At 43.6% G+C, this 24,468-nt stretch overlaps 1 protein-coding gene across 1 annotated transcript in view; it reads left to right on the top strand.

Moving 5' to 3' along the window:
- The first annotated feature begins 2,308 nt into the window (after positions 1–2,308).
- Slc9a2 (solute carrier family 9 member A2) overlaps positions 2,309–24,468 on the top strand; it is an 86,739-nt gene continuing 64,579 nt past the window's right edge. The window contains exon 1 of the mRNA XM_059282141.1: positions 2,309–2,767. Within this exon, the coding sequence (XP_059138124.1) occupies positions 2,476–2,767 (292 nt within the window). The 5' untranslated portion in view covers positions 2,309–2,475. The remainder of the gene's footprint in view (positions 2,768–24,468) is intronic.

Raw genomic sequence — 24,468 nt, 5'->3', positions numbered from 1 at the left:
ACTGTGGCTCGCTCTCCTGTGACATCACCACACTTAGAGGTAACTGTCTGACTGTGTGCTCGCTCTCCTGTGACATCACTACACTTAGAGGTAACTGACTGTGGCTCGCTCTCCTGTGACATCACCACACTTAGAGGTAACTGTCTGACTGTGCGCTTGCTCTCCTGTGACATCACCACACTTAGAGGTAACTGACTGACTGTGTGCTCGCTCTCCTGTGACATCACCACACTTAGAGGTAACTGTCTGACTGTGCGCTCGCTCTCCTGTGACATCACCACACTTAGAGGTAACTGACTGACTGTGTGCTCGCTCTCCTGTGACATCACCACACTTAGAGGTAACTGTCTGACTGTGTGCTCGCGCTCCTGTGACATCACCACACTGCAGAACTTGGCTGCTTGGCTTACTCTCCACAGAACTGCATCCTATTGAGAGTTGTATTTTTTTTTAACAACCTCTAAAATATTCTTTATTGTTCTATTTGGTAAATAAGCTAGAATTGGTGGGCAATTTGTCCTGGGGTGGAGGGTGGGGTGGAACCAGATTCAGCAAGGTCAGATCTGCGTGTGGATTCCTTCTAGATCTTTAATAGAAAGCTAGTGTCCAGTGCTGATGTGTGTGCAGGTCTTCACCCGTAAAATAGATACAGTTTCGCCCTCCCTCCCATCTTTGGGATCTGTGATAACCAATATTCAAGCGAAAGCACTTCCTCCGAAAAAACACACCATCCAGGAAGGAAGGAAAACATATCACTTTGCAAGTCCTTTCTTAGAAAGGTGGGGGACATCATTGTCATACAAATTCCCAGCAAGGAGGAAAAGGGGTTGAGCTCTGGATGTTTCGGGGAATCTTTACAAGAAAACAGAAATATCTTCTCAACCAGCTCCACTTCGCGTCTGACAAACAGATACCTGAGAACATATTGACAGAAGGATTCTGTGTCAGCCCTGAGAATCTTTCCATTCCAGGCTGGACTGGCCCCTCCCTGCTCCTCCAAGGCTCAAAGGTTCCCTGCTTGCTTCTGCTCAGGTGGCCAGTTCGTTCCTGATAGCCTCTGCTGACTGATGTCTCACGGACTCTGTTAGAACTTTGAAACAAACCTGCCTGCTGTGTTAGACTGAAGGGTGTGTAGGAACAGGAGCCATGTAGAAAAGATAAGGATATTATTTCACCAATTTAGGAGAAATCCTGTGAGTTAACTGAGAGGCAGCTGGTTTGCTTTGGGTTCCTTTCAGTTTCTCACTGTGAGGACACCGGGACAGTGGGATCGCAGGCAGGGCACCTGGCAAGGCCCCTGCGGAAGGTTGGGATCCGGAGAAGGACCAGTTGGCTCTGGGAGAATCCCGCTCTTCCCTGGTCTTTCCAAACCGCAGCCGGTCCTGTAATTATCCGAACAAGTCCGTCTAAGCTAGGCAAATCACTGGTTTTCCACGAAATAGTTATGTTTCTGATGCCCTCGGACAGATTCACCTCGAAGCCTAAAAACAGAGATTGTTTTTTTTCCCCCAAAGGTGGGGGAGGGAGGAAAAGTGGAGTCCATACTGTTACAATGAGTGGAAAAGTGGAAAGACAAGAGTTCCGGGGGAGCGTGGGAACACTGAGTTCTGAACCGGGAGTTTCGATGCGCAGGGAACAGGCTGTGTTCAATGTGCTTTTTCTCCGGAGGGGTGCAAGTCGCAGCTCTTCTCATCTTCCCGAGGACCCCAGCGGCTCGGCTGTGTGAGTCGGTCTCTGCAGCGCCTGGTTGTGGCGGCGAAGGCTCCCCAGTTCCGCCGCTCCCAGCGTCGCCACCCTGCCTGAGCCTGCGGCGCCTCCTCGCGTGCCAGCGCCCCGGGGTGTCTCCTTGCAGGAGCCTGCGGGGGGAGGGAGCAGGGCGCGACGCGTGGGTCGCGTCGGTCCCAGCCCTGATGGACGGCCGACGCTGCCTCCGGGGCGGGGACAGCTCGGGCCACCGTGCGCACCGCGCACCTATTGCACCCACAGCTCGCGGGCTCCCGGGTGTAGCGGGTCTTGGCCCGTGGGGCCGGCTAGAGAGCAGCGCGACCGTCGTCCCAGCGTCGCCCGCGGGCTGCGGCAGGTGCCTGTCGCACCGGGTCCCCGCGTCCTCTCGCCCCGCCGCCCGGGCGCCGCGCCCGCCCCGCCCCCGTCCCCGCCCGCCCGCGGGCCGCCCCGGGCAGGGCCTGCAGCTGCCGGGCATGGGAGGGCGGCCGGCGGCGGAGGGCGCCTGAGCGTGGCCGAGGGACCGCGCGGTGGCCTCCTGTGGCTGCGCGCTCCGCTCCGGGCTCCTCACAGTTCGCAGCCAAGATCAAGCTGGCTGGCTGCAGGGACCCGGCCCTGTAGTGGCGGCGGCGGCGGCGGCGTGGTACTCTCTCGCTGTCCAGTTGAATTAGTGGTGCTGTCCCCCGCGCGATGCGCTGAGGGAGCCCAGATCCCTATACCAGCGTCGCTGCTGCGCCCTGAGTCGCCGACCCCATGGGACCAGCGGGCACCACGCGCAGCGTGCGGGCGCCACCGTCTCGCCTGCTGTTGCTGCTACTGTTTCTGCAGGTGGCGGTGCCGGCGGGCGCGCTGGCCGAGACCCTGCTGGACGCACCCGGGGCCAGGGGTGCCAGCTCCAACCCGCCAAGCCCAGCTAGCGTGGTGGCTCCGGGAACGACGCCGTTCGAGGAAAGTCGGTTGCCCGTGTTCACCTTGGATTACCCCCACGTGCAAATCCCTTTCGAGATCACTCTGTGGATACTACTGGCTTCGTTGGCCAAGATTGGTAAGCGAGCTGTACCCGTGGGTGGGGGCGGGGACGATCGTGCTGGGGTTCCTGGTGGGTAACTAGCCAAGTAGGCAAGTAGTTGGTCTCAGATAGTGGCCACCTCCTGTACCAAGGCAGCCTTGGGTAGATAGATTAGTTTCTGCAGATTGAAAGATCTCCTGTTCTTAATTCGACACTGGCCTTGGAAAGCCCGGGGAATACTGACTGGCCCATGGTATAGGGACTCACTGCTGACTTCTACTTGGAACTTCAAGTTTAACAGCTCTGGGGCAAAGTTGATGGAGACCTGTGTGCTGAGGGAAGCAGTGGACAGGGTGAATTGTATGTTATCTCCAAGTAGAGGGGGGAGAAGAGGAGGAAGCTAGCACTGGGCAAGATGTTGATGGGAGAGGGTGCTTTGGCCAGACACAGACCCTCCCTGTGTCCCTGACTGATGAAACGCTTACCTGGACAGTGGACACCTGAGTGTATGGAGCTGCAATACCAGTGCCCTCTTCCTTCTCTCTGGACCTGTCACTATCTAGAAAGCCTTTTCTTTAGAGGTAACTGAAGCCAGTGAGATCAGATATTCACAAATAATTAACCCACTTACCCCACCATCCCTACTTCTGAAGATGAAAGTGAAAAACTCAGCACCTGTTTTCTCCATCTCTTTTCACCTGCCCACTCCTTCCTAACGCTCGCTCGCAGTTTTACTCTGTATTAAAGCACATTAACTATTGCTGCACTGTTAAAAATGTGTCAGGTTAAAAGGGCAGAGTGTCCCCTGGGTTTTCTGCAATCGCCTTGTTTGGGATGATGCAGTTTTTCATTTCTCCCTGCCGTTGGAGGGAACTCACTGATGAATGGGGAGAAGCACCAGTGGTTACAATACAGGAAGTGCCGAACGGATACAGACTGTGTTTCCAAGGTTAACCAGAGTCTGGCCAGTGGGAGCTGTTCGCTAGAAACAGCATTCTAGAGAGAAATAAAAGGCGTGGAGAAAAAAGGGGTGGTCCAAGCAGGCGGCGGGGACTGTGTATAACTGTATGGAATTTGCAAGCTAAGCCTGAAATTGACTTCCCAGGTTAGATTAAATCCATGAGCCTATAATGGTGGTTAGCAAAGTTGTCCTATACTATGTAATGGCTTTGCAGTCTGGAATTGCTGGCCGTGGCATGACTCGCTAGCTGAGTGTTTTAATTCCACCTGAGCGATGGTATAAGGACCATGGACTTCCCTCTCAAGCAAACAGCCACATAAGCTCATGGCCTCTAATAATAGCCTGAGATGCGGTCTCTTCACATAGCCCTCAAAGCATCCCTGCCCTGTAGGGAGCGCAGGTGTGAATACTATCACTGGAGAGAGGTGGAAACCAAAGCTGGAAAGTTCACACTACGAACCACAAGGTCAGCTGTGCCAAACGTAGACAGGGAGATTGGCTCTGGGGACACTCCCTCTGCCTGAGTCAGAGCCTCTGGAGGGGTGCGTTTGTGCCTGAGACCATTACTGCTTTTCTCCTCCAGCCCCCTCTTCTGGTCTTCACTCCTGATTATTTTAATCAGATTAATTACACTAATAACAGCCGCTAGTGGGCACTTAAGTTCATTAACCCTCATTTTCACAGCCTTCATCCTGGGTAGATATGATTGATGGCCCTGCTTTGGAGAGGAGGGAGCTGAGACAGGAGGAAGCCTTGCTTGATGGGTGGAGAGACCAAGTTCCAGCCAGGCCCTCCTGGTGTCTCATCTTTGCGTCCTCCCTGGAGGCTTGTTGTGAGGATTAGGTGAGAATGGGTTTGTCCATTATTCCTAGGACAGTGAGGCAGGCATGTAGGTGGTGACAGCGAGGTCCTGAGAGCAGCTGTCCAGTTCCTGTCAATTCAGTTGTGTTTACTCTCTCTTCTGCGCCTCCGAGTTTCTTGCCTTCTGTCATAACCCCAGAGCTCTTGTTCTGCCTTTTGGTGCCTTATCACCCCAGCTGTGGTATTCTATTCATCTTAATGGACATCATCCTCTTAATTGTGTGGTATTTGGTTCAAAAGTGTGCATGCTTGTGTGAGTCAACGTTCAAAGGCACCTTTATGTGTCTGTGAACCATGTTCTTAGCTCAGTGCATGGAATTCCCTGGCTCTCTCCTATATCAAGGGCCGCTATTCCTGCCTTCCCGGAGCTGGGTTTGACCATAGTCATTATATATCACACTCGTCTTCTCCCAATTCGTTTGTCCTTCTTGAACTCTGTACTTCTCTGGCCACTGGGACAGTGCAGAGAGGAGAACACAGGTATTCTTGTCTCCTTCCCAGAGAGAGGTCCAAGTAGCCAGGTGCTGATTCCCTGAAGCGAAGGAAGTAGGTCTCAGGACAGGAAGTGGGGTTTTCAAGTTTTAAAAGCTGTTGGTTGGAGTCCTTCACTATGTTCTTCCTATTTCATAACCCAGTCCTCTCTTGCCTCTTTCGCTGCTTCTGGAGGGATGCACAAATACCTGGATAGACTCAAGTTTCCTTCCCAGATACTCGAAAGTCTTTCTCTGCATCCCTCCCCTAGACCCTTAACTCTCTCTTTGGCTTTGAACAAGATTGTCCTGGTGCTGCAGAACACTTTCACAGGCCAGGGAAGGAAGTTCTGAAACAGAAACTGTGGAGCTTCATATTAAATGTTTACACTTTATGTGTGGAATATACTTTGTGGTTTATCTATCACCCAAAACAAAAATATCCATGGCAGAATTAGAAGTAGAAAGACATTTTTTCATAGCTTCCTAGTTTCAAATGTCAATTCTAACTGCATATAAGTTCACTAAGTTTGGGTCTGGTTAATGTTAGTATGTGATGTTTTTATTCATTTGCAGTTTTTTTATTAGTAAAGTTTATTTAAATATAAAAGGAGTTCTGTTTTAGCATTTCTGTTTAAAACCTTTTGTCTGTGCATGTGTGTGTGGGGTAACTTACATGGCCTCTCTTATTTGGGAGAGATGGTGAATTCAGCACACATGGGGATATGAAGTTATGAGGCCACACAAATGTCAACTCATAGAAACTGGGGTTCCTGTTTGGAGTGTTTTAAATGCAAGTACCTGGTGTGCCAGAACTTACCTGCTACAGAGAACAGGGAGAACCATTACCAGTGATTAATCTAAACAAGGATGAACAGGTTGCACTTAATAACTTTGGTAGGTGGTTTAAACATGGGCAGTGAACTTAGAATGGCCATCTAGATTACACCGCGTCGGGATTTGGAAGTCCCCTTAGAGGTCAGAAAGTACTCTGGTTTTTGTTGTAAAAAATGTAATTCAACTTACCTTCTCGTCACTTCATCTGGTTATTAGGGAAAAAAAAATAACTTCCTAATTATTTGCCTAAGGATTTAGTTATAAAATTTCCTGCAAGCTTGATGTTGGAACCAATGATGATGGGTGTGTATGTGAAGCAGTTTAACAGAATGAACAATAAGAGCAGAGTAGGTTCAGCCCACCTAGGGATGAAGCGCTTCCTTGCCTTTTCTCTAAGTCCTCGCGTGTGTACGTTCTTACTAGCCTCACCGTGCATGTAATTCTGGTAATGTATTGGTTTTTTTTGTGCAGTAAAACCCACATATGTTGCCTGCTGAGTCTGTGTGCAGGGATAGAGCTCTGTCTGGCAATATGAGGAATGTAGAGGAAGAAGCCGAACACAGTTTCATGGTGTGCTTTACAGTGGTCTTCTTTGCTTTCTCTCCTCATGAGCAGGGCCATGGGGGGCTGTGTGTACTCTAACCTGAGTGAACATGGTTGTACAGTCTACTTCTGCTCAAGGTTTAGGGACAGAGCACTGGGTCTCATCTTTATAGTAATCGAATTCCCTTCTTTGTCCCAGGATTCCCTGGGTGCCCCTTTACAGCATAGGGGTCTTGCTGTGGTCGGTCTATTTGCCTTCCCTACCTGGTGTCACTGGTTACCCTTGGCCTTTTTATTTTCTTGGCCCTACAACTTGGGGTCAGAGCATAGTATTTTCTACTTCTCTCCATCTTGTTGTTTGGGAAATACGTTATTATTATTATTATCACTATTATTATTATTATTACTATTTTGAGGGAAAGGCAAAACATTTAGTCCAGGAAGGTATCTGTTATGGGCTCCAGACAGCCATAAATTTAAAATAGGAGATTCAAAAGTTGTGTAGCTTCCTGAACTACAGAGATATATTTTTTTTCACTTCTGAAAAAAAAAATATCTCCCTGTACTTGACTTATTCTGTGTCTAGTTTGTCTGAAGCTTATGTACCATCTGGGGGTGGGTGGGGTGAAGTTCAAGGTATTTGCATCTCATTTTGTACGTACTGTGTGCCTGCTGGCATGTGCTCTGACCTAATAAGGCCAGAACACTTCAGACTCTTTTCTCTTGAAAGCACCATCTACGCTAAGGGCTGCCCATACAGTTTTAGTCTGAAAAGGGAATGCAGCAGCTTTTTCATTTCTTTCTAAAGACTTATTCAGGCACCCTCAAGAAGGATGTCAGGACCATACACCACCATGTGCTTATTTCTAAAATAACAGTTTTTTTGTTTGTTTGTTTTTGCCAATTGAAAAATCTTAATGTTTCTCAACTTTAACAAGGATAACTTTATTTACCATTAGTGGGGTGCTTAGTTCTTGTGAAGCCCTGAGAAGTATAGTAAACAAACACACACACACACACACATACACACACACACACACTTTCTTTGTAGGACTGTAAAAACTCACCTGTAAAATTAAGTAAATTTGGTGGTTCTGCTACAGGGATAGATTTTGGATGATGATTTAATATGTACAGTCAATGCCCTATTTACTTTATCTGTGTCTTTTTGAGTCAGTTTTGGTCATTTATATTTTCATGTCATTTGAACTTTTACATTTACTGACAAAAAGACTTTTTCAGAAATCTTAAAGATCTCTAATTGTAATCATGCGCTCCTTTTATTCCTAACGTTTTTATTCTTGCCTTTCTTCATCTTGACTGAAGTTATTTTCTCTTGTATTTTTTAAAAAACCAACAAGGTTTCTAATTTTACAGCTTTTGCTCATACTTTTATGTCCTTTTAATTTTTTTCTTTGACTTATTTATTTAGTTATTAAACTGAAAGCTTAGATTGCCAATTGTAGAGTTTACTTTTTGATAATATGTCAGTTTTCACCTCCCAAGGTTAACTAATTCACCCAAACCACTAATAATGGAAAACCCAATTACTGTTGTTCTAAATATGTATCAAATACGTGCATTTTGTGGCCACCTGAGCTCCAAAATTACCATGTACTTCTGCTAAAATAACTCAATAAAATGGGTGAAATAACTTCCATACTTTACTAAGTTATTGGAACTCCTCAACAATCCATTTTGTCTTCATCATTCTCTCTATGAGTGTTGTCTTGTGCTCATTAAGTTCAAAGCCAGGACACATTGTACTTTTAAAACTAAGCCTACAGAGTTCCAGCTTACACAGAGAAACCCTGTCTCGAAACACCCCCACCCCCACCAAAACATGAAGAAAAAAAATCATATTGATAAACATTGAGATTATTTTTTTCAAGATTTATTGTGTTTTTTATTGGATTTATTAATTTTATTTTATGTATGAGTGTTTTGTCTGCATGTATGTACGTGTATCATATGAGCGTTTGGTGCTTGTGGAGGGTCAGAAGAGGGCATTGGGTCTCCTGGAATAGAACTTACAGGTGGTTGTGAATCACTATGTGGGTGCTGGGAATCAAACCCAGGTCCTCTTAGAGAGCAGCAAGTGCTCTTAACTGCTGCGCCATCTCTCCAGCCCAGGGGCTGTGCTTTCTTTATTTTGAGATTTATACAGCATTGGTTACATTTTTATTAGAATGTTGATAATTTTATTAGAGTCCAATTCTGTGCGGACTGATGTGAGGCTGTTCTAAAATCAGATTTTCCTATGTGAACTTGAAAAGATGGTAAAAAGTAAGAGTATTTAGTGCCATGTATTGTACACATTCACAGGCGTGCATTTGTACACTCACTACATCAAGTTTCTAATCATGACATTAGACTCTTCGGTACTATTATTAGAGTTAGGTTGCCTTATCAGTTTCTGGCCTGTATAAAACCTACCACTATGAGGATCTATTTGTAATTTTGTCAAGTTTACTGTGTCTGTTTTGAGCCCGTGTTCCTAGGTGTATATTGATTCAATATTGTTACATCTTCTTGGTCCTCCCCTTCCCCTCCTTCAAACATAGCATTGCTATTTCCATTGTTGTTATTAGCCTGTTCCTGAAGATGCTTGAGCTTTACACATCTTAAAAGCCTATTTCCAAGTTTAACTTGTTTCAGTAAGGCTTTCTCTATGCCGTGTTTATTTAGATTTGTAAACATGTTCGGCATCTTTTCTTTATGGTCACCTCTAGCTCTTCCTTCCTGATTATCCCCCTTCTCCTCACATATATCCTTCAGTGCATACTTCAGGGACGGTCTTGGTCTTTGGCCTTGTTCAAACCTTTTTTTTTTTTTTTTGTGGTAGAGTTTTACTCAGGACGTCATACATTCTAGACAAATGCTCTGCCACTGACTTCGGTCCCAGCCCTTTGAAAACATCATTAATTTGATTACACTCTGCAATGAAAATTAATCTGAATATAGGGCTTGGAGTTCTTTTAATTAGAAGATATGATGTCATTGTCTCTGCCCTCGTTTTTTCCTAAGGGCTGTTGTGTTACCCCACAGCCCTTTGGAATTAATTTGACATTTTTTCCCTGGTTGCATTTTGGAGTGTGTGTGTGGGGTCTCTGGTGATTTCTGATATTTGGCTCCTGTCTTAATATGTCTAGAAACATTTATATGATTTTTTTCCCATAGTATTGGTTACATGCCTTTTTCTTAATTTTTTCTATCTCTCTTCCTTCCTTTGTCACTTATTTTTGATTTCATCAGATCTTTTTGTTTCCAATTTATCATACTGCCCACAAAATACTTTTAATTTGTAGTTAGCCTACTTATTATACTTTTAATCTTAATTACATTCTTATTCCAACATTTTTGTACTCTTTTCAAGTCCATCTGCCTTTTATTCATGCTGTTTTACATAATTGTATTTATTATGGCAATCACTTAATTTTCATCCTTCCTGTAGTCATTTTATAGTTCCCACCAGCACTGATTTTTTTTTCTCTAACTTTGAGTTGTAAATTCTTACATTTACTACATCTCCTGGCTTTCCCTTTTGGATATTAATGACTTACATGGATTGTAATTTTTTTCTATGAGCTTAGCCTCACTAAGGGATGCTTTTTCAGTTGAGTCTGTTAACCTTATAACCTGTCCTTACAGAATGGCTCTCAGTGTTTCATTTCAGTGATGAGTTTTAGTATTTATTTTATAACTTGGCTTTCCTGTATGAGTTGAGCCCTGTGTGATGCAGACCTGGAATTCTATTTCTATCCCAGGTGAGTTCCTTCCTGGCACAGAGCCATATAGAATTGGCCAGTTTCCTTTCCTTTTTCCCTGGCTACAGGCATCTTCCCCCCCCCCCCCTTCCTATTTATTTATTTAGGACAAAGTAGTTCTTTGAGAGTCAGGAATTTCTGCAAAGGCCCTTCCTCCACTGGTCTAAAGCCTTATTACCTATTCTCATGTAGATGTTACAGTATCAGATCCCAGCATAGGGGATGTGCAAGCAGCTGTCTGGAACTCCCCTGGCTCGCTGTGGCCTAAACGGCCACTGACTTCTCTTGCTTTGGTTTCTTTTCTTATTTCTGCTCTCCTAAACATTATCTTCTATGTTGACCCAGGTAACTAGACATTAATATAATTTTTACTGAGAGGAGTATATGTTTACATCTATATTGTTTTATACTATGGTGATAGTTTGTATGAAGCTTTTTAAAGAAATGCTTTTAAAATGTAATCAACTGATTCACTGATGTGTGTGTGTGTGTGTGTGTGTGTGTGTGTGTGTGTGTGTGTGTGATTTGTATCTGTTGTTTCAAAGTGCATGGTACATGTGTGGGGTTCAAAGGATGATTTTGTGGACTCTCTTCTCTCCATCTACCTTTAAGTGAGTTCCAAGGATTAAACACAAGTTATTAGATTTGCGTCTTCAGGCTGCAAGGTCTTAATCCCCTGGCCATTTTGCCTTCACAGAAAGGTTTGCATACATTGTTTAAAGCTTATGGCTAGATTGTGATGACTTCTCACTTGCAAGAAAAAAAAATAACCATACTTTCCTCTTCTTAAAAATATTTGGCTCTGAAAGCATGATGATGCTGACTTCATTTTATTATATATAATTTTTTTGCTTGTGCAGAAGAGTACTAGCTCAGGCAGGAGTCAAAGAAGCATTGGAGGAAAATACTCCCTGAAATACCTTAGAAATAGGGTGATTGAGTTCTATGTTCTCTTCTGGTCTTAGATCTCTGGGGAGTCTTTACCTCCTCGGGTCTACCATTTCATTAGTGGAAGTCGGGATTAGTCGAAGTGGGGCTGTATGTCAGTTCCCTATGCTTAATATGTCTATATGGACAATGTGAGAAAATTCTGTACAACAAAGCTTTCAATTTTCTAAAATTCATCCATCCATCCATCCATCCATCCATCCATCCATCCATCCATCCATTCATTCATTTTACATCTCATTGCAGTTTCCTTCCCCTTTTTTCCTCCCAGCCCCTTCCCCACCCTCTCTGTTCCCCCAATCCACTCCTCCTCTGTTCCTGTTTAGGAAAGGGCAGGTCTCCCATGAGTATCAATAGAACATGGTATGTCAAGCTGCAATAAGAGTAAGCACCTTTCTCCCTCCATACATTCAGACTGAGCAAGGTGACCCAGAGTGCCTGTTTGTTATCTGAAAGTGATGTGTGGACATGGGTGGGTTGTCACTGAAGGATACCTGTTAAATTGCAGGTTACTTACTTGCAATTATGCCTTTTTAAAGTGATGAATCATAATTGAGGTACTTCCTGCAATAATTCCACACATTGTTCGTCTGCCTTCATGGGCTTTCTCATTTGGATGTATAAAGTTCACTCCTTGTTTGAAGGTGTCTTTGTCTTCTTCCATCTCTCTACTCATTCCACAGACAGACCCAGTAATGCTCTTCAAGCTCTCCTTGTGACTGATTCATACTTGTCAGATGAATGCCATATTATTTCCTCATTTTGACATACAGAAGTTTACAGGGCAAAGAGAGCAAAGTAATGGAACACGCAATTGTATGTAGAAACTTATACTGAAGGCTTAGGGGGTATGTAACTTGTTGGTAGATATTCTTTCTTTCTTTCTTTCTTTCTTTCTTTCTTTCTTTCTTTCTTTCTTTCTTTCTTTCTTTCTTTCTTTCTTTTTTTCTTTCTCTCTTTGTGTCTAGCACTAACAAGGACCTGGGTTTGATCTCCGTATAAAAGCACTTTAGAGATGTGTTAAGGTTTTCTTTTGGTTGTTGCTTTTGCCTTTTGAGTTTCATGTAGTTCAGGCTGCCCTTGAATTTTCTATAGAGACTAAAAAAGTTCCAATTCTGCTGCCTCTGCCTCCAGGGCCTGGGATTACTTACATGTGTTACTAAGCCCTGCCGTGATTTATATATGCATGTAAAGTTCCTCAGGCAACCACAGGACAGTGAATAGCTCCACTTCCATATTTCCGTGTCTCAGTCACTAACAAGTCTGCTACTCCAATTCCTGAACTTGTTTCCCAGGATCTCCAGGCTGGAAACCTGAGCACTGTGGTGAGACTAGCATTGTCTTCTCTTGCGATGGGTGAGACTCTCACAGTTTCTTTCATAAGATAATAATAGCTAAGAAGGACTGGGTATTAGCCCCGCCAGCTATTTGGCTACATGCTTGCGTAAATGCTCACATGTTACTTAATTCTCATAGTAATGCAAGAATGTCATCCCAAATTTCAAAACACAGAAGAAAACATGAGGCCAAGGGAGCTTAACTACTTTGCTTCAGACAGCTCAGCTGGCGAGTGGGTGACCCGGGGCCACAGGTAGTTCTTCATCTCTGTGTGGTGTTACCTCATCACTTCCTGGAAGAAAAAGCATATTGAGTTACAGTAGGCCTCTTGTCTGTGGGGCCTGCTTCTGTGCATTCAACCAATACTGGATCGGAAACATTAGAGCCATACTGGATCTATATACCAAACGCTTGAATATGAAGGATTTTTTTCTTGTTATCACACTATAGTATAGCTATTTAAATAGCACTTACATTGTTCACGTGTTACAAGTCATTTAGAGAGGACTTAAAGTGTGCAGAGAACATTGCATAGGTTCTCTGTAAAAATTACACTAATGCATGGGAGAGACCTTGCTGCCTGAGAGGGATTCTAGAACCAATGTCCAGAAACTGTGAAGGTCAGCTGTGTCATATGTCCACCCGTGGTCTCCAGAGTGCCTCAGTAGACCCTATCTACTCATTCTTTCCTTGAAGACAAAGAACTGACCTTGAGTCTCATGCTGGACCCCCTCTCATCTCTGTTGTTCAGATTGTAAAATGCCATTGAAAAATCAGACTGTAGTGGTAATTCCATCTGCACTGTGAAGACACAGGGCAACTGTGAGAACCAACTGAAATAATACACAGAAGCAGCTTGTGGCCTAGAGCCGCTAGTAATACGGTTTCCTAGCAACCCCTCTCAGTTGGGTGGGATGGAAAGAACAAGGAGACAGGACCTGGTAGCAGCATCAAAACTGGAACACGAGTCTAGAATTTCGGAGTCTTGGTGGAGCCTTTTTGTTGTTGTTGTTGTGGTGGTGGTGGTGGGGGGGAATGTAGAATGTTTATGCTTTGAGATACGGTAATCCTCCCTGATCTGTGGTTTACATCCCACACTATCATTTACCTGTGGTCACTTGCGGTCAGGAATGAATCATTTCATTAATTTCAATGATCTTCTTTCTTTCAAGAGATAAAACCTGGCGTTGGAGAGATGGCTCAGTGGTTAAGAGCACTTACTGCTCTTACAGAGCACTAAGTTCTATTCTCACTATTCATGTCAGGAGGCTTACAAACCACCTGTAAATCCAGCTCCCTGAGGTGCCATCACTCACAAGCACATACCCAAACACACACACATAATTAAAAATAAAAATAACTTTAAAAAAACGAGTGTTCAAGAGAGAATAGTTGTACCAACCCAGCTATTATACTAAGGTTCTTTTGCTGTTGTTGTGCATACATGTGTACTTGATGACAGATCATCATGTACATTTGGAGACCTAACCACACACAAGTGACATGCATTAAGATGTGGTGTTTGGGCCTTGGAGGAGGGGACTGGACCTGCCTGGATTGAGTCTACCAGGTTGATCTCAGTCCTCAGGGGAGGCTTTGCCCTGGAGGAAGTGGGAATGGGGGGTGGGCTGGGGGGAAGGAGGAGGGAGAACAAGGGAATCCGTGGCTGATATGTAGAACTGAATTGTATTGTAAAAGAAAAAAGAAAAAAGAAAGATGTGGTGTTTGTGAAGGAAGGGACTATATCTATTTGACTTGCTGTCTGGAATTGTACCTGACACATAGTAAGGAGTCAATAAATAATTATTAAGTAGGTGAATAATAATTAGAAAACCTTTTTGTTTCTCCACACTCACTTACATTGTACAGTAATTAAGGTAACAAAACACCCTGTATGACACCCGTGGTTTAGATGTATTGTCCTGGCACATATATTATTTATTTGCCCTTTCACTCTCAAATATCTTAGCCTTTCCACTTGTTTATAATGTGCATTCGATTCTTGAACATACTTGAGTGGTCATCTAAACTCTAGTTCCCAGAATCCCAGCCCCACCCGCCACTAACTAGCTGTGAATCTGAGGTCACATGACTACCCTCACTCACCTCAGTTATTTCCCCTACAAAGTGAGATGCCGAGAACGACAACTTATTCATGCAACTGTCCTGAGGACAGAGTTACCTTGCTTCAAACTTGCGGTCTTCAAGACCTCAGAAATGTGGCTCTCCCCAATGAGAACAGATATCTTCTGCCCTTCCCCAAGGGTAATAGCATCCGGCAAAAGTCCGTGTTTGGTCCATTTGTTCCCCGGCAAGTTATTCGGTTGTTTAGATGTTCTGGCCCCCTGTTGTTGGTGTTAAGAGTAGGCGTCTATCCAAGTCATACATATTTCAGTTCCCAACGTTGCATAAGTGAACAGAGAGAAAATCGTCTGTCTGCTTTTGCTTAGCTAGCCCTGGAAAAGAAAGGCAATTCACACCCATTGTCCTCACTAGCTCCTCCTTGGAAACTGAAGGTTGAGCAGCCAGGCATAATAGGTGGAGGCCAAATCCGGCCCTGCATGTGGGGTCTCTCCTAGGCAAGGTATACCTCACCCTGGGGGAACAATCTGTCTCTATGACACTCCTCTGGCACGTCCCTGGCAACCCAGGGCGGTCATGAGTATTCATGGATAAGTCAACTATGTACAGGCAGTGGAAGTACACCACATAACACACACACACACACACACACACACACACACATATATATATACACATACATAAAATATAATATATTAGTATATAATGCACAAACATGTTATATATCAACACATTACCTATTATTATGTAAAATATAATAAACACTACATAAAAATAATAAAAATATACATCATAACAGAATATATAAAACATATTATATGGATATATTTATAACATGATATAACATATAAATAATCAATATATAGATATAGATATCCACTTCCATCTCCCACTGTCCTCTCTTATGCTCTTCACACTCCTGATGAACTCATGCTTCCCAGGATGTATGGCCCCCTGCATATGACTGAGGTTGCACAGATGAGCATTAGTGGAGAATTATCCCTTTAGGAAGAAACACTTTCCAGTAGCTACACCACAAATAATATGGCTTGTCCGCTTGCAACAACCATTAGCTGCCTATAGGGCCTCAGGGATGGGTGGGGGTCTCATGACCCCCCCCCTCCTCCCATGATGGAATGTTGATGGCCCCATAGAGAAAGGGAATACTGGGGGTGGAGAGGTTTAGTTTTTATGATTTTTTTTGAGACAGGGTCTTGTATCCTAGGATGGCATAGAACTCATGATCTCCATGCCACAACTTTCAGTAGATGGAATAGTTGGTGTGCAGCAGTGAATTCAGCTTTCATTTTTTCCATCTGATTTTTCACTCCTGGTCTTCACAGTTGGCAAGAATGCCCTGTCAGTGTCCATTCTGGGCTGCTTCCATCACGGAACAGCATCCGTCTTTCATAACTGTTTCCAACAATCTGGAAGATGATGCTCACCCCGCCTCAAGGGATGGCTGTCAAAGAAATCAGAACACATCCTGTCTGTGCGAAACAGCCCTGGCCCCAGGTATCTGTGTCCTGCTATCCAGGCCAACCTTCTTCTCAGCTTTTGGCACCCTTAACTGGTCATTCATGTATGAGTGAGCTACTGTCCACGGCCTCTGCAGAGGCTCAGCACACAGGCCTCTTGTTTTTGTCTCGTTACAATGTGTACAGTTGGAACCAGAACTTCCTTTATTTCTTCGGTTATTTCAGAACTGCAATCTGCTTTGTTCCTCTGGAGAGTCTTTTATCTCGTGCTGTGTTCCTGCTGATACTTATTCATGTACAAACACTCTAGAGCAGTGGTTCTCAACCTTCCTAATGCTGCTGCGACTCTTTACTACCGTTCCTCAGGATGTGGTGACCTCTGACCATAAAACTGTTTTCATTGCTACTTCATAACTAATGTTGTCACAGTTATGAATTGTAATGTAATGTAAAAAAATTTTGGAAGGTAGAGGGCTGCCAGAGGGGTCGCGACCCACAGGTTGAGAACTTCTGCCCTGAGGCCATCCATGACTGTATGGATGTTTGATAGAGATTCCGCTGATTGAGGCAGGTGATCTCTGTACTTAAGGACTTCATTTCCTCTGCCGCGATGACGCATGATGTCTCAGGCTTTTGTTTTGAGACCCACTAAGCCAGCAGACCATGATAATTCCTAGATCTCAGAAAAAAAAAATGCAAAATTGGCAAAAATTCCAGTTTTCTGTTTGTCCGTCGCATGAATCATCGGGCTTGACTATTAATTAAATGAAGAATACCAACTGTGATGACAGTGGAGCCTTGAGATCCCCCCCACGGGGCCTGAAGATGCTTATGTTCACCCTGGCACTCATGGGAGCCCCTGAAGTTTGCAGCTGCAGCCAAATGGGTGTGCAGACCACCACCTAGGAAATCAGACCCAGGGAGGAGGAGGAGGAGGAGGAGGAGGAGGAGGAGGAGGAGGAGGAGGAGGAGGAGGAAGAGGAGGAAGGGGTAAAGCCAATGGAAGGGTGGGATTGTAAGCAGTTTAAAAAACGGAGGAATTTCCCAAACGGGTCAGTTTCTTCCTTTAGCCTGTGTCTTAGTTACTTTTCCATTACTGTGAAGGAACACCATGACCAAGGCAACTTACAAAAGAAAACCTTTAATGGGAAGCTCACTTACAGCTTCAGAGAGTGAGTCCATGACCATCAGAGGGGGGCATGGCTACAGGTAGACAGACATGGCCACTGTGGAGCAGTAACTGAGAGTGTACACATTGACATAATAGCCACTGGGCAGAGAGAGAGAGAGACAGACAGACAGAGAGAGAACTAACTGGAATGACGTGAGTTTTTTGAACCCTAACGTCTACCCTCAGGCCCAAACCTTCTCCAGTAAGACTACCATACCTCCTAATCGTTCCCAAACAGTTCCACCAACTGAGGCCCAAGAATTCATACTTGTGTCTCTATGGCGGCCAGCCATTCTCATTCAGACCGTCACAGGTCATTCCCCAGGAGCCACTAGAGTACAGCTATTTCCCCTGCCCTGTAAATAAGTGGTGAGTGCGGTAGAGTACTAGCAACCACTTAACTAAAAAGTGAAATTAGATGGCAATTATTGGCAATTGTGGATTTCTTTCCCATACTCCCATCTGTTTAAGTAGCTTGTCGCTTTGTTTAGCAGCCGGCCTCCTGAAGAAATAAGATTCAACCATAAAATAAAGTTCCCACTCAAGGTGGTTGCAAGGGTGGGGGGGTAACCTCCTTGGAAAAACTTGTACAATTTTTAAGGACAGCAGGACACACATGATGAAACCCAAATCAGCGACAGCCGTTTACTAACACATGGGCTGAAAGAAAAGACGAATCCTAGGATTTAGCCTCTACCGGGGCAATAGAGTGAAAATTACTTTGGACCGTTGGCCTGCATGGAAGTTTTTAAATTTAGGTTAAAGCACACCCAAGTCCTTGTCACTGCCAGTCCAGTGCCACGCTCTTTCCCTTAGGTAAACTGTGCAGAGGGGCCCACTCAGAAAGAGCAGTTGGGACTTAAGAACATCTGGACTCTAGTTCCACCCAAATAATGCCTCTGCACTGGAATGTGTCACCTTAGAAGACTCTCTTCAGGTTGCCCTGTCTCTTCCTAAGCACCTTCATTAAATAGTATTTCTGAAGTGTGTGGAGTGGGGGGCGGGGAGGCAAAATACACTGTGGGGTGCCTAGAACGCAAGGAGAGACTTAGAGATTATAAAAATGTCTCAACAGGTTCCCCACAAGTTGAGTGACCTCTACTCGGGCTTCTCCCATGAAACAGGAGACCAGGAGTTTTCTAAGTAAGAATACTTATCATGTCCAAGGGCAACACTCTGTGTTTTAACAGCAGGGATCTCATTTCCCACCTGGCTGTATGAGAAATTCCCCTGGCATCTGTGGGTGACTCTTCTTTACTTGAAGAGGTACACATTTCACACCCAGATAGGATATGTACAGAAAATTTTGCCAAGTGTCCAGGGTCATTGCTGTTATTTCCTGGAGCAGAATTACAGTGTGACACAACTCAACCCGTTCTAATTACCAGACTTTCTTAAAGGTGTCTATCATGTATTTTGTTTTCACTGCACTGTGTTCCAAGAGAATTGTGCAGAATTCATTGGATGCCAGCAAAAAATGGTGATTTCTGCTAAATGCTGAGCATCTGAGTGGGCTAGTGGGAAACTCTGGCCATCTTCCAAAGCAGAGAATGGCCCTGACATCTATCCCCACCCTTGGCTCATGAGTAGATTATAGTAATTGGAGATGATGTCCATCAGCAGGAAGTGGCCACACTGTCCAGGTACATGATTGGTTTGCATTTCATATAAAGTTCAGAACTATTAATTACCTTAAGTCAAAAGTGAACCCCATGATTGACGAAGCCAAGCGTTCCTTTGTTTATAGGTTTCTGTGTTTCACCTCCTCTGGCCTTCAGATGTAAGTTCAGCTTGCTTTCTTAGGTTGAAAAAGCCAGACATTTGTTTACTTTGTACAAGATCAAGATACAAAATCATTCAGGACCTGTACAAAGTTTGGTTTTTAGCTGCTCTCCTAGTTACTGTCCTAAAGGCTGTGACAGAATTCCTGACTCTTTATTTGGGGGGGCATAGTGTACATTGGTAGGGGAGCAAGCAAGGAGCTGGAGGTGGCTGGTCACATGTCCTTCACTGTCAGAAAGACTGGGATGTGAACACTGCTACTCAGCTAGCTTACTCCTTTCTGTCTTCCCATTTTTACTCAGTTCAAGTCCCCAGCCCATGAGATGGTGCCCTTCACAGTTCACATTCAAGGTGGGATTTCCCTCTTGAGTGACTCTTCTCTGGAAAAGCCCTCACAGACAAGCCCAGAGGTGTGTCTCCCAGGTAATTCTAAATCTAGCCACCTGGCAATGAAGATTAAAGGTCAAAAGTCTATCCATTCCCAACTTCACACACAAACACATCCCTTCAAATCATAAAACCCCACCACCACCTGGTCCCTAAAGTCTGTGTATCTCATAATTGAAAATGTGCCCAGTCTACCTCTAAAAGTCTCTACGATCGTTCAACAGTCACAGGCCTGTTCAGAACCCCAGAGTCTATACTATAATCTTGCCTGAAACTCAAGACAATCTCTTAACTGTAAGCCTCCACAAAGTAAGAAAAAAATTATATATTCCCATTATTCCATGGCACAGGGCTTATTTTGGGTCATGGTTTGTGGGGCATGGCAGGCATAAGGAACACATGATGGTGAGATGCTAGTCCTATAATGTCCACAGGAAGCAGAGAGACATGAATGCTGATACTGACCTTGCTTCCTCCTTTCTCCCCTTTTTAATTATTCTAGTACCCCAGCCCACTGGACAGCGTCATCCACATTCAGGATGGATTTTTGCCTCCTGAGTAAGATTAACTCAGCACTTCGCAAGAACTCACAAACATGCCCAGAATGTGTCTCCTAGATGATTCTAAATCCAGTCAAATTGATAATAAAGATTAACTGTCATTCCTGATCTTGCTCTTGTGCATGCCTGTGCATTAAAATTTCTGGGAAAACTGTGAGTTTTTGTATCACTGAAGGAGCCCGCACTGATAGCACCTGGAGATGTCTGTGGTTGTCACTTCATTGAAATATATTTAGGTGTGTATTAGAGGGCTAAACCATGCCATTATACCATAGAGAAGAACAACATTGAAACTGCTCCTTTTACAGTGTGCGTTGTGTAGGCTCTGCACCCTTAGCACACAAGAGAGCTTCATCCAGGAGTCTTCTACCCAGAACCAACTTGAGCAGTAGGATCCTGGAGAGATCCTGACCCTGGGAGCTCCTGCTTAAGTTCCCTGTGAGCTGATGTATTCAGCATTAGGAGTTCTTTCCAGACTTCCCTGTTACTTCTCAAAGCACAGTGCTTCCAAAACATCTCTGTGTGGGGGACAAAAGAGTTCCCTGTTGTTAGATTGTTTTCAATTTTTATCTATATCAGTTAGTTGTTTTCAGTTTTTATCTATATCAGATTGCTGAAAGTAACATCTTTAGCCACTTCTGTCTCTGACCCTAAGAGACACTTCTTTTTGTCAGAGTGGAAACCCTTTATCAGTATTGAACGCAGGGAATTCCATGAAGCCTCCCCCCCCCCTCTATCTCTACCTACCTCCCTTTGTGTATGTATGTATGTATGCATGCATGAAGTACACATAATTATATTTATGTGTTCCATATTCAACAATTTTTGATTCTGTGAAGACAATTACCACATTTCTGATTAAAAGACTAAATATGAAATTTATAGTTATGGATATTAAAAGAATCTACCAAAACATTTCTTTTGACTCATTTCACAGATGCTTAATTCATTGGACCCAACTCCTTAGGAACTAAAATATCCTGCTAAGATTTGATCAAGTTTTTTCTAATTGCTTGGACTGTAAATCATAGTCTGAGATTGAAGAAAGGATTGAATGCAGCCAATAATTAGACAGGGCATGAGTCAAACAGTTTCCAGGCCTGGCTCTGTGATCAGATTAGGATTCAGCTGCCTTGCATGGAGCAGAGGCTGCCAAACAATCTGTTCACCTTGTGAGTCCCCTCATCTTGTTTAAGTGAACCTCAGCAAATCTCTGTTGTACTCTGAACCTACAGTGACCTTATCCATTTATAGAGTATGGACAAAGGTACTCCGAGACTCTGATCAGGCAAACATTCACCTAATGCTCAAGGAGGGAGAAGTCTGTCTGATAAATCATTGGATCTCAGAGTCTAAGGTTCATTTCCACTGCTGTGGTTGAAATGGAAAGTTAGGATGCTAAAAAGAGTAGAGAGAAAAATGGAAGGGTTTTGCCTGTCTCCTGTCTCCATCATAGCCATAGTAGCTTCTGATGCTTGGCTTCCTCAAACTTGAGTTTTGATGAAAATCATCCCTTATGAGACTTGATGGTGTTTCTTTGTTCAATTCAGAATGGAAGAGGTGAGAACTGGGAGCAGATGACCTGTAGATCCAGCTGAACCCTAACCTGTCTAAAGAGTACCATTGCTCACTCAGTTCTTGGTGGTTCACATCTTGCAGAAATTAGCATGGGGTGTGTGACAAGAGGAAGGGCCCAATCTTGCTGATTTTTTCAAGACAGACACATAGGAGAATTTCAGTAAGAAATCTCTCTATTTCCAAAATATGAGCTTAATTTTGGAACTATTCCATAGACTAAGCAGTGTGGGCTCACAGACCATCCTGACATCCCAGTTTATAACCCATTCTAGGATTTGTCAAGTGACATGATATTTTGTTTCTGCTGCAGATGTTTAATTTATAATGCATTAGGTCCCTATAAGCTAATGTTAAACTGAAAATATCATAAACTGAAAACACAATTAATAAACCTGATCTATGGAACTGCATAGCTTCAGAACATAGCAACTATCTTGGCTGTTTCTCCTGAATGGGAGCTGAATATCAGTGGATCACGAGATAAAATTGGGCCATGTAGCTCAGAAAAGATCAGTATTCAAAGTCTGGTTTCCATTGAGTGTGATGCCTTTCACAGCCCTATGAAGTGCAAAACAAACAAACAAAAACCCCAAACCAAAAGATTCTATCAGTTCTGTGACTTTGTGCCTGGTTATATTTAAGGGTGACTGGGATGTTCGTGCACTCAAGGTGAGTGGGAATTTATTTGACAGCCAAATTAACACTGATGAAAATGAGTGCTTTTTCCAGCATGCAATTAAAAAGATAAAGACATATAAAGGCTGTGGGTGCACGCTAAGCAAGAGCTCCAACACTGCGCTACATCCCAGCCCTCTGGCAGTAATTAGTTGCCTAAATGAAGGTGTTCCTTACTCTCACTAAAAAGAGGCAGTTTCCTTTAGCTAGGATAAAGATCAATGAATTCAACCACTTTCATATTCTAATTATTCTTGTGTTCTTTTTTCATTGAGCATTTTTAATAAAATGAAAGAAGAGGGGATAGAATCAACACACGTGCTGTGGGATATGGAGATATCACAGCAGCACATTATAATATATTCAAACATTCCCTGTTATTTCACATTTTTCTCTGAGCATTTTTATAAATTATGTTTTTCTTTGAATTGCCAACAATTCTCTTGGTTTTTCCATCCCTTTTAATAGCTCATGTACCACACATTTCAAAATGGACTCCAAACTGCCTTAAAGAGACTCAGTTCACACTTTGTCAACAGATCAGTCAGTATTATATTTTGGGGTTTAGCACAAAGTACCTATGTGTACCAGCAAATATCCATCTGAGCAAACCATCCTGTTTCCTACCCATTTGTTTAGTAGTGTTTCTGCAGTTCAATCAATATTTTCTTTTGCTTTTACACTATTATTTTATAACAATGGGAAGGAAGGATAAAAATAAAAGTAAATTTGCTGTGGAAGGTCTTTCTGTACACTGTGAATATGTGTTGCTATGATTGGTTGATAGTAAAGCTGCGTTGGCCTATGGTAGGGCAGGATGGAGCCAGGTGGGAAAATCAAAGAGAGATAGTGGAGAGAGACAGAAGGAAGGTGGGGAGAGAAGCCAGCCACCACTGAAGGAGCAGCAAGATGCCAGCAGACCAGTAAAGCCAAGGAACATGTGGCAAAACATAGATTAATAGAAATGGGTTAAGTTGTAAGTGCTAGCTAGCAAGAAGCCTGCCTTAGGCCATGCAATTGGTAATTAATATTAAGCCTCTGAATGATTATTTTATAAGCAGCTGCGGGACCACGGGGTGGAGAAAACTTCTGACTACATAAGTTATTTTTTCCATGAAGAGTATACCATATAAAATTTGCCATCTTAATTTTAATGAAATAATTTGGTGACAGGGTCTGTGGTGATAGCTCATCTGTCTTACACAGCACTGGGGGTTTGGACCTTCTTTCTTTTTCTCAGTCATGGACTGGGAGTGGAGTATACTGGTGCAATTCATATTCTCCGAATTGGTTTCACTGACTGGGGAGGGCTCATTGCCATGGAGGAGAAAGGAGAATCCCAACATCGCTCCTTCTGGATGCCCGATCAACCTCGAGTCCAGGTGTTCCCATCACTCTTGTGAGGGTGGACTCTGGACAGCCTGCTCAGACCTCCTGGGGTGAGACCACAGTTTCTTCTGTGCTGTTTGGCTGGAGCTGAGCTGTTATTATTTGAAACTTCTCTTTCTTGTGAGGTGGATTCTTTTTAAGTCTCTTGTCCAGATAAAGCAAACCATTGTCTCTTTCTTGTGAGGCAGATTCTTTCTAAGTCTCTTGTCCAGATAAAGCAGACCATTTTTAGGTCTTTGTCTCTGGCCACTGGAATTTTCTGCCTCTGGCTTCTTTAGTTTAAGTATGAAGATATTAGAAGGAAAAAGGATTACCCCCCCCAAAAAAAAAACCCACAAACAAGAGGCTGAAGAGATGGCTCGGGATTAAAAAGACTGGGTGCTCTACAGAGAACCCAGGTTCGGTTCCCAGCACTCATATGACGCCTTGCAACTCTGCAACTCCAAATTCTAGGGCATCCAAAGCCTGCTCTGGCCTTTGTGGGCACTGCACACACTTGGTGCTTGGACATTCATGTAGGCAAAACACCCATACAAATAAAATAATTTAAAAAACAAAACCTCTGAAACAAAGCTCAGTGGTCTGTCATTCTTCAGACTTGGGAATCGGTACCACTATTCTTCTTGTCTTTCCTCATCTTTGCCTGTTTGCTTTGGGTTCAAAGTCTGAAAGTTTTCAATGTGACAAATGAGAACAGAAAAATGTACTCCATCTTATCAGGGATAGAAATATGTTCATCTTTTTCTTAAACCTTATTTTTCTTAACTTTTATTTTCTTCAGACTTTCAGTAAGATGAATTTAAGCATTACCATTTTAAGAAATTTTTTATAATCTTGCTTTTGTTTGTACTTGTTTTAATTTTATTATAGTTATGTGAGGCTGTTTTCATGCAAGGACATAATGTGCTTG

The sequence above is a fragment of the Peromyscus eremicus genome, chromosome 16_21, assembly GCF_949786415.1.
Source record: "Peromyscus eremicus chromosome 16_21, PerEre_H2_v1, whole genome shotgun sequence".
Taxonomy (NCBI): Eukaryota; Metazoa; Chordata; class Mammalia; order Rodentia; family Cricetidae; genus Peromyscus; species Peromyscus eremicus.
The sequence above is the reverse complement of the archived record's forward strand: the minus strand, read 5'-3'. Positions and strand labels throughout refer to the sequence as shown.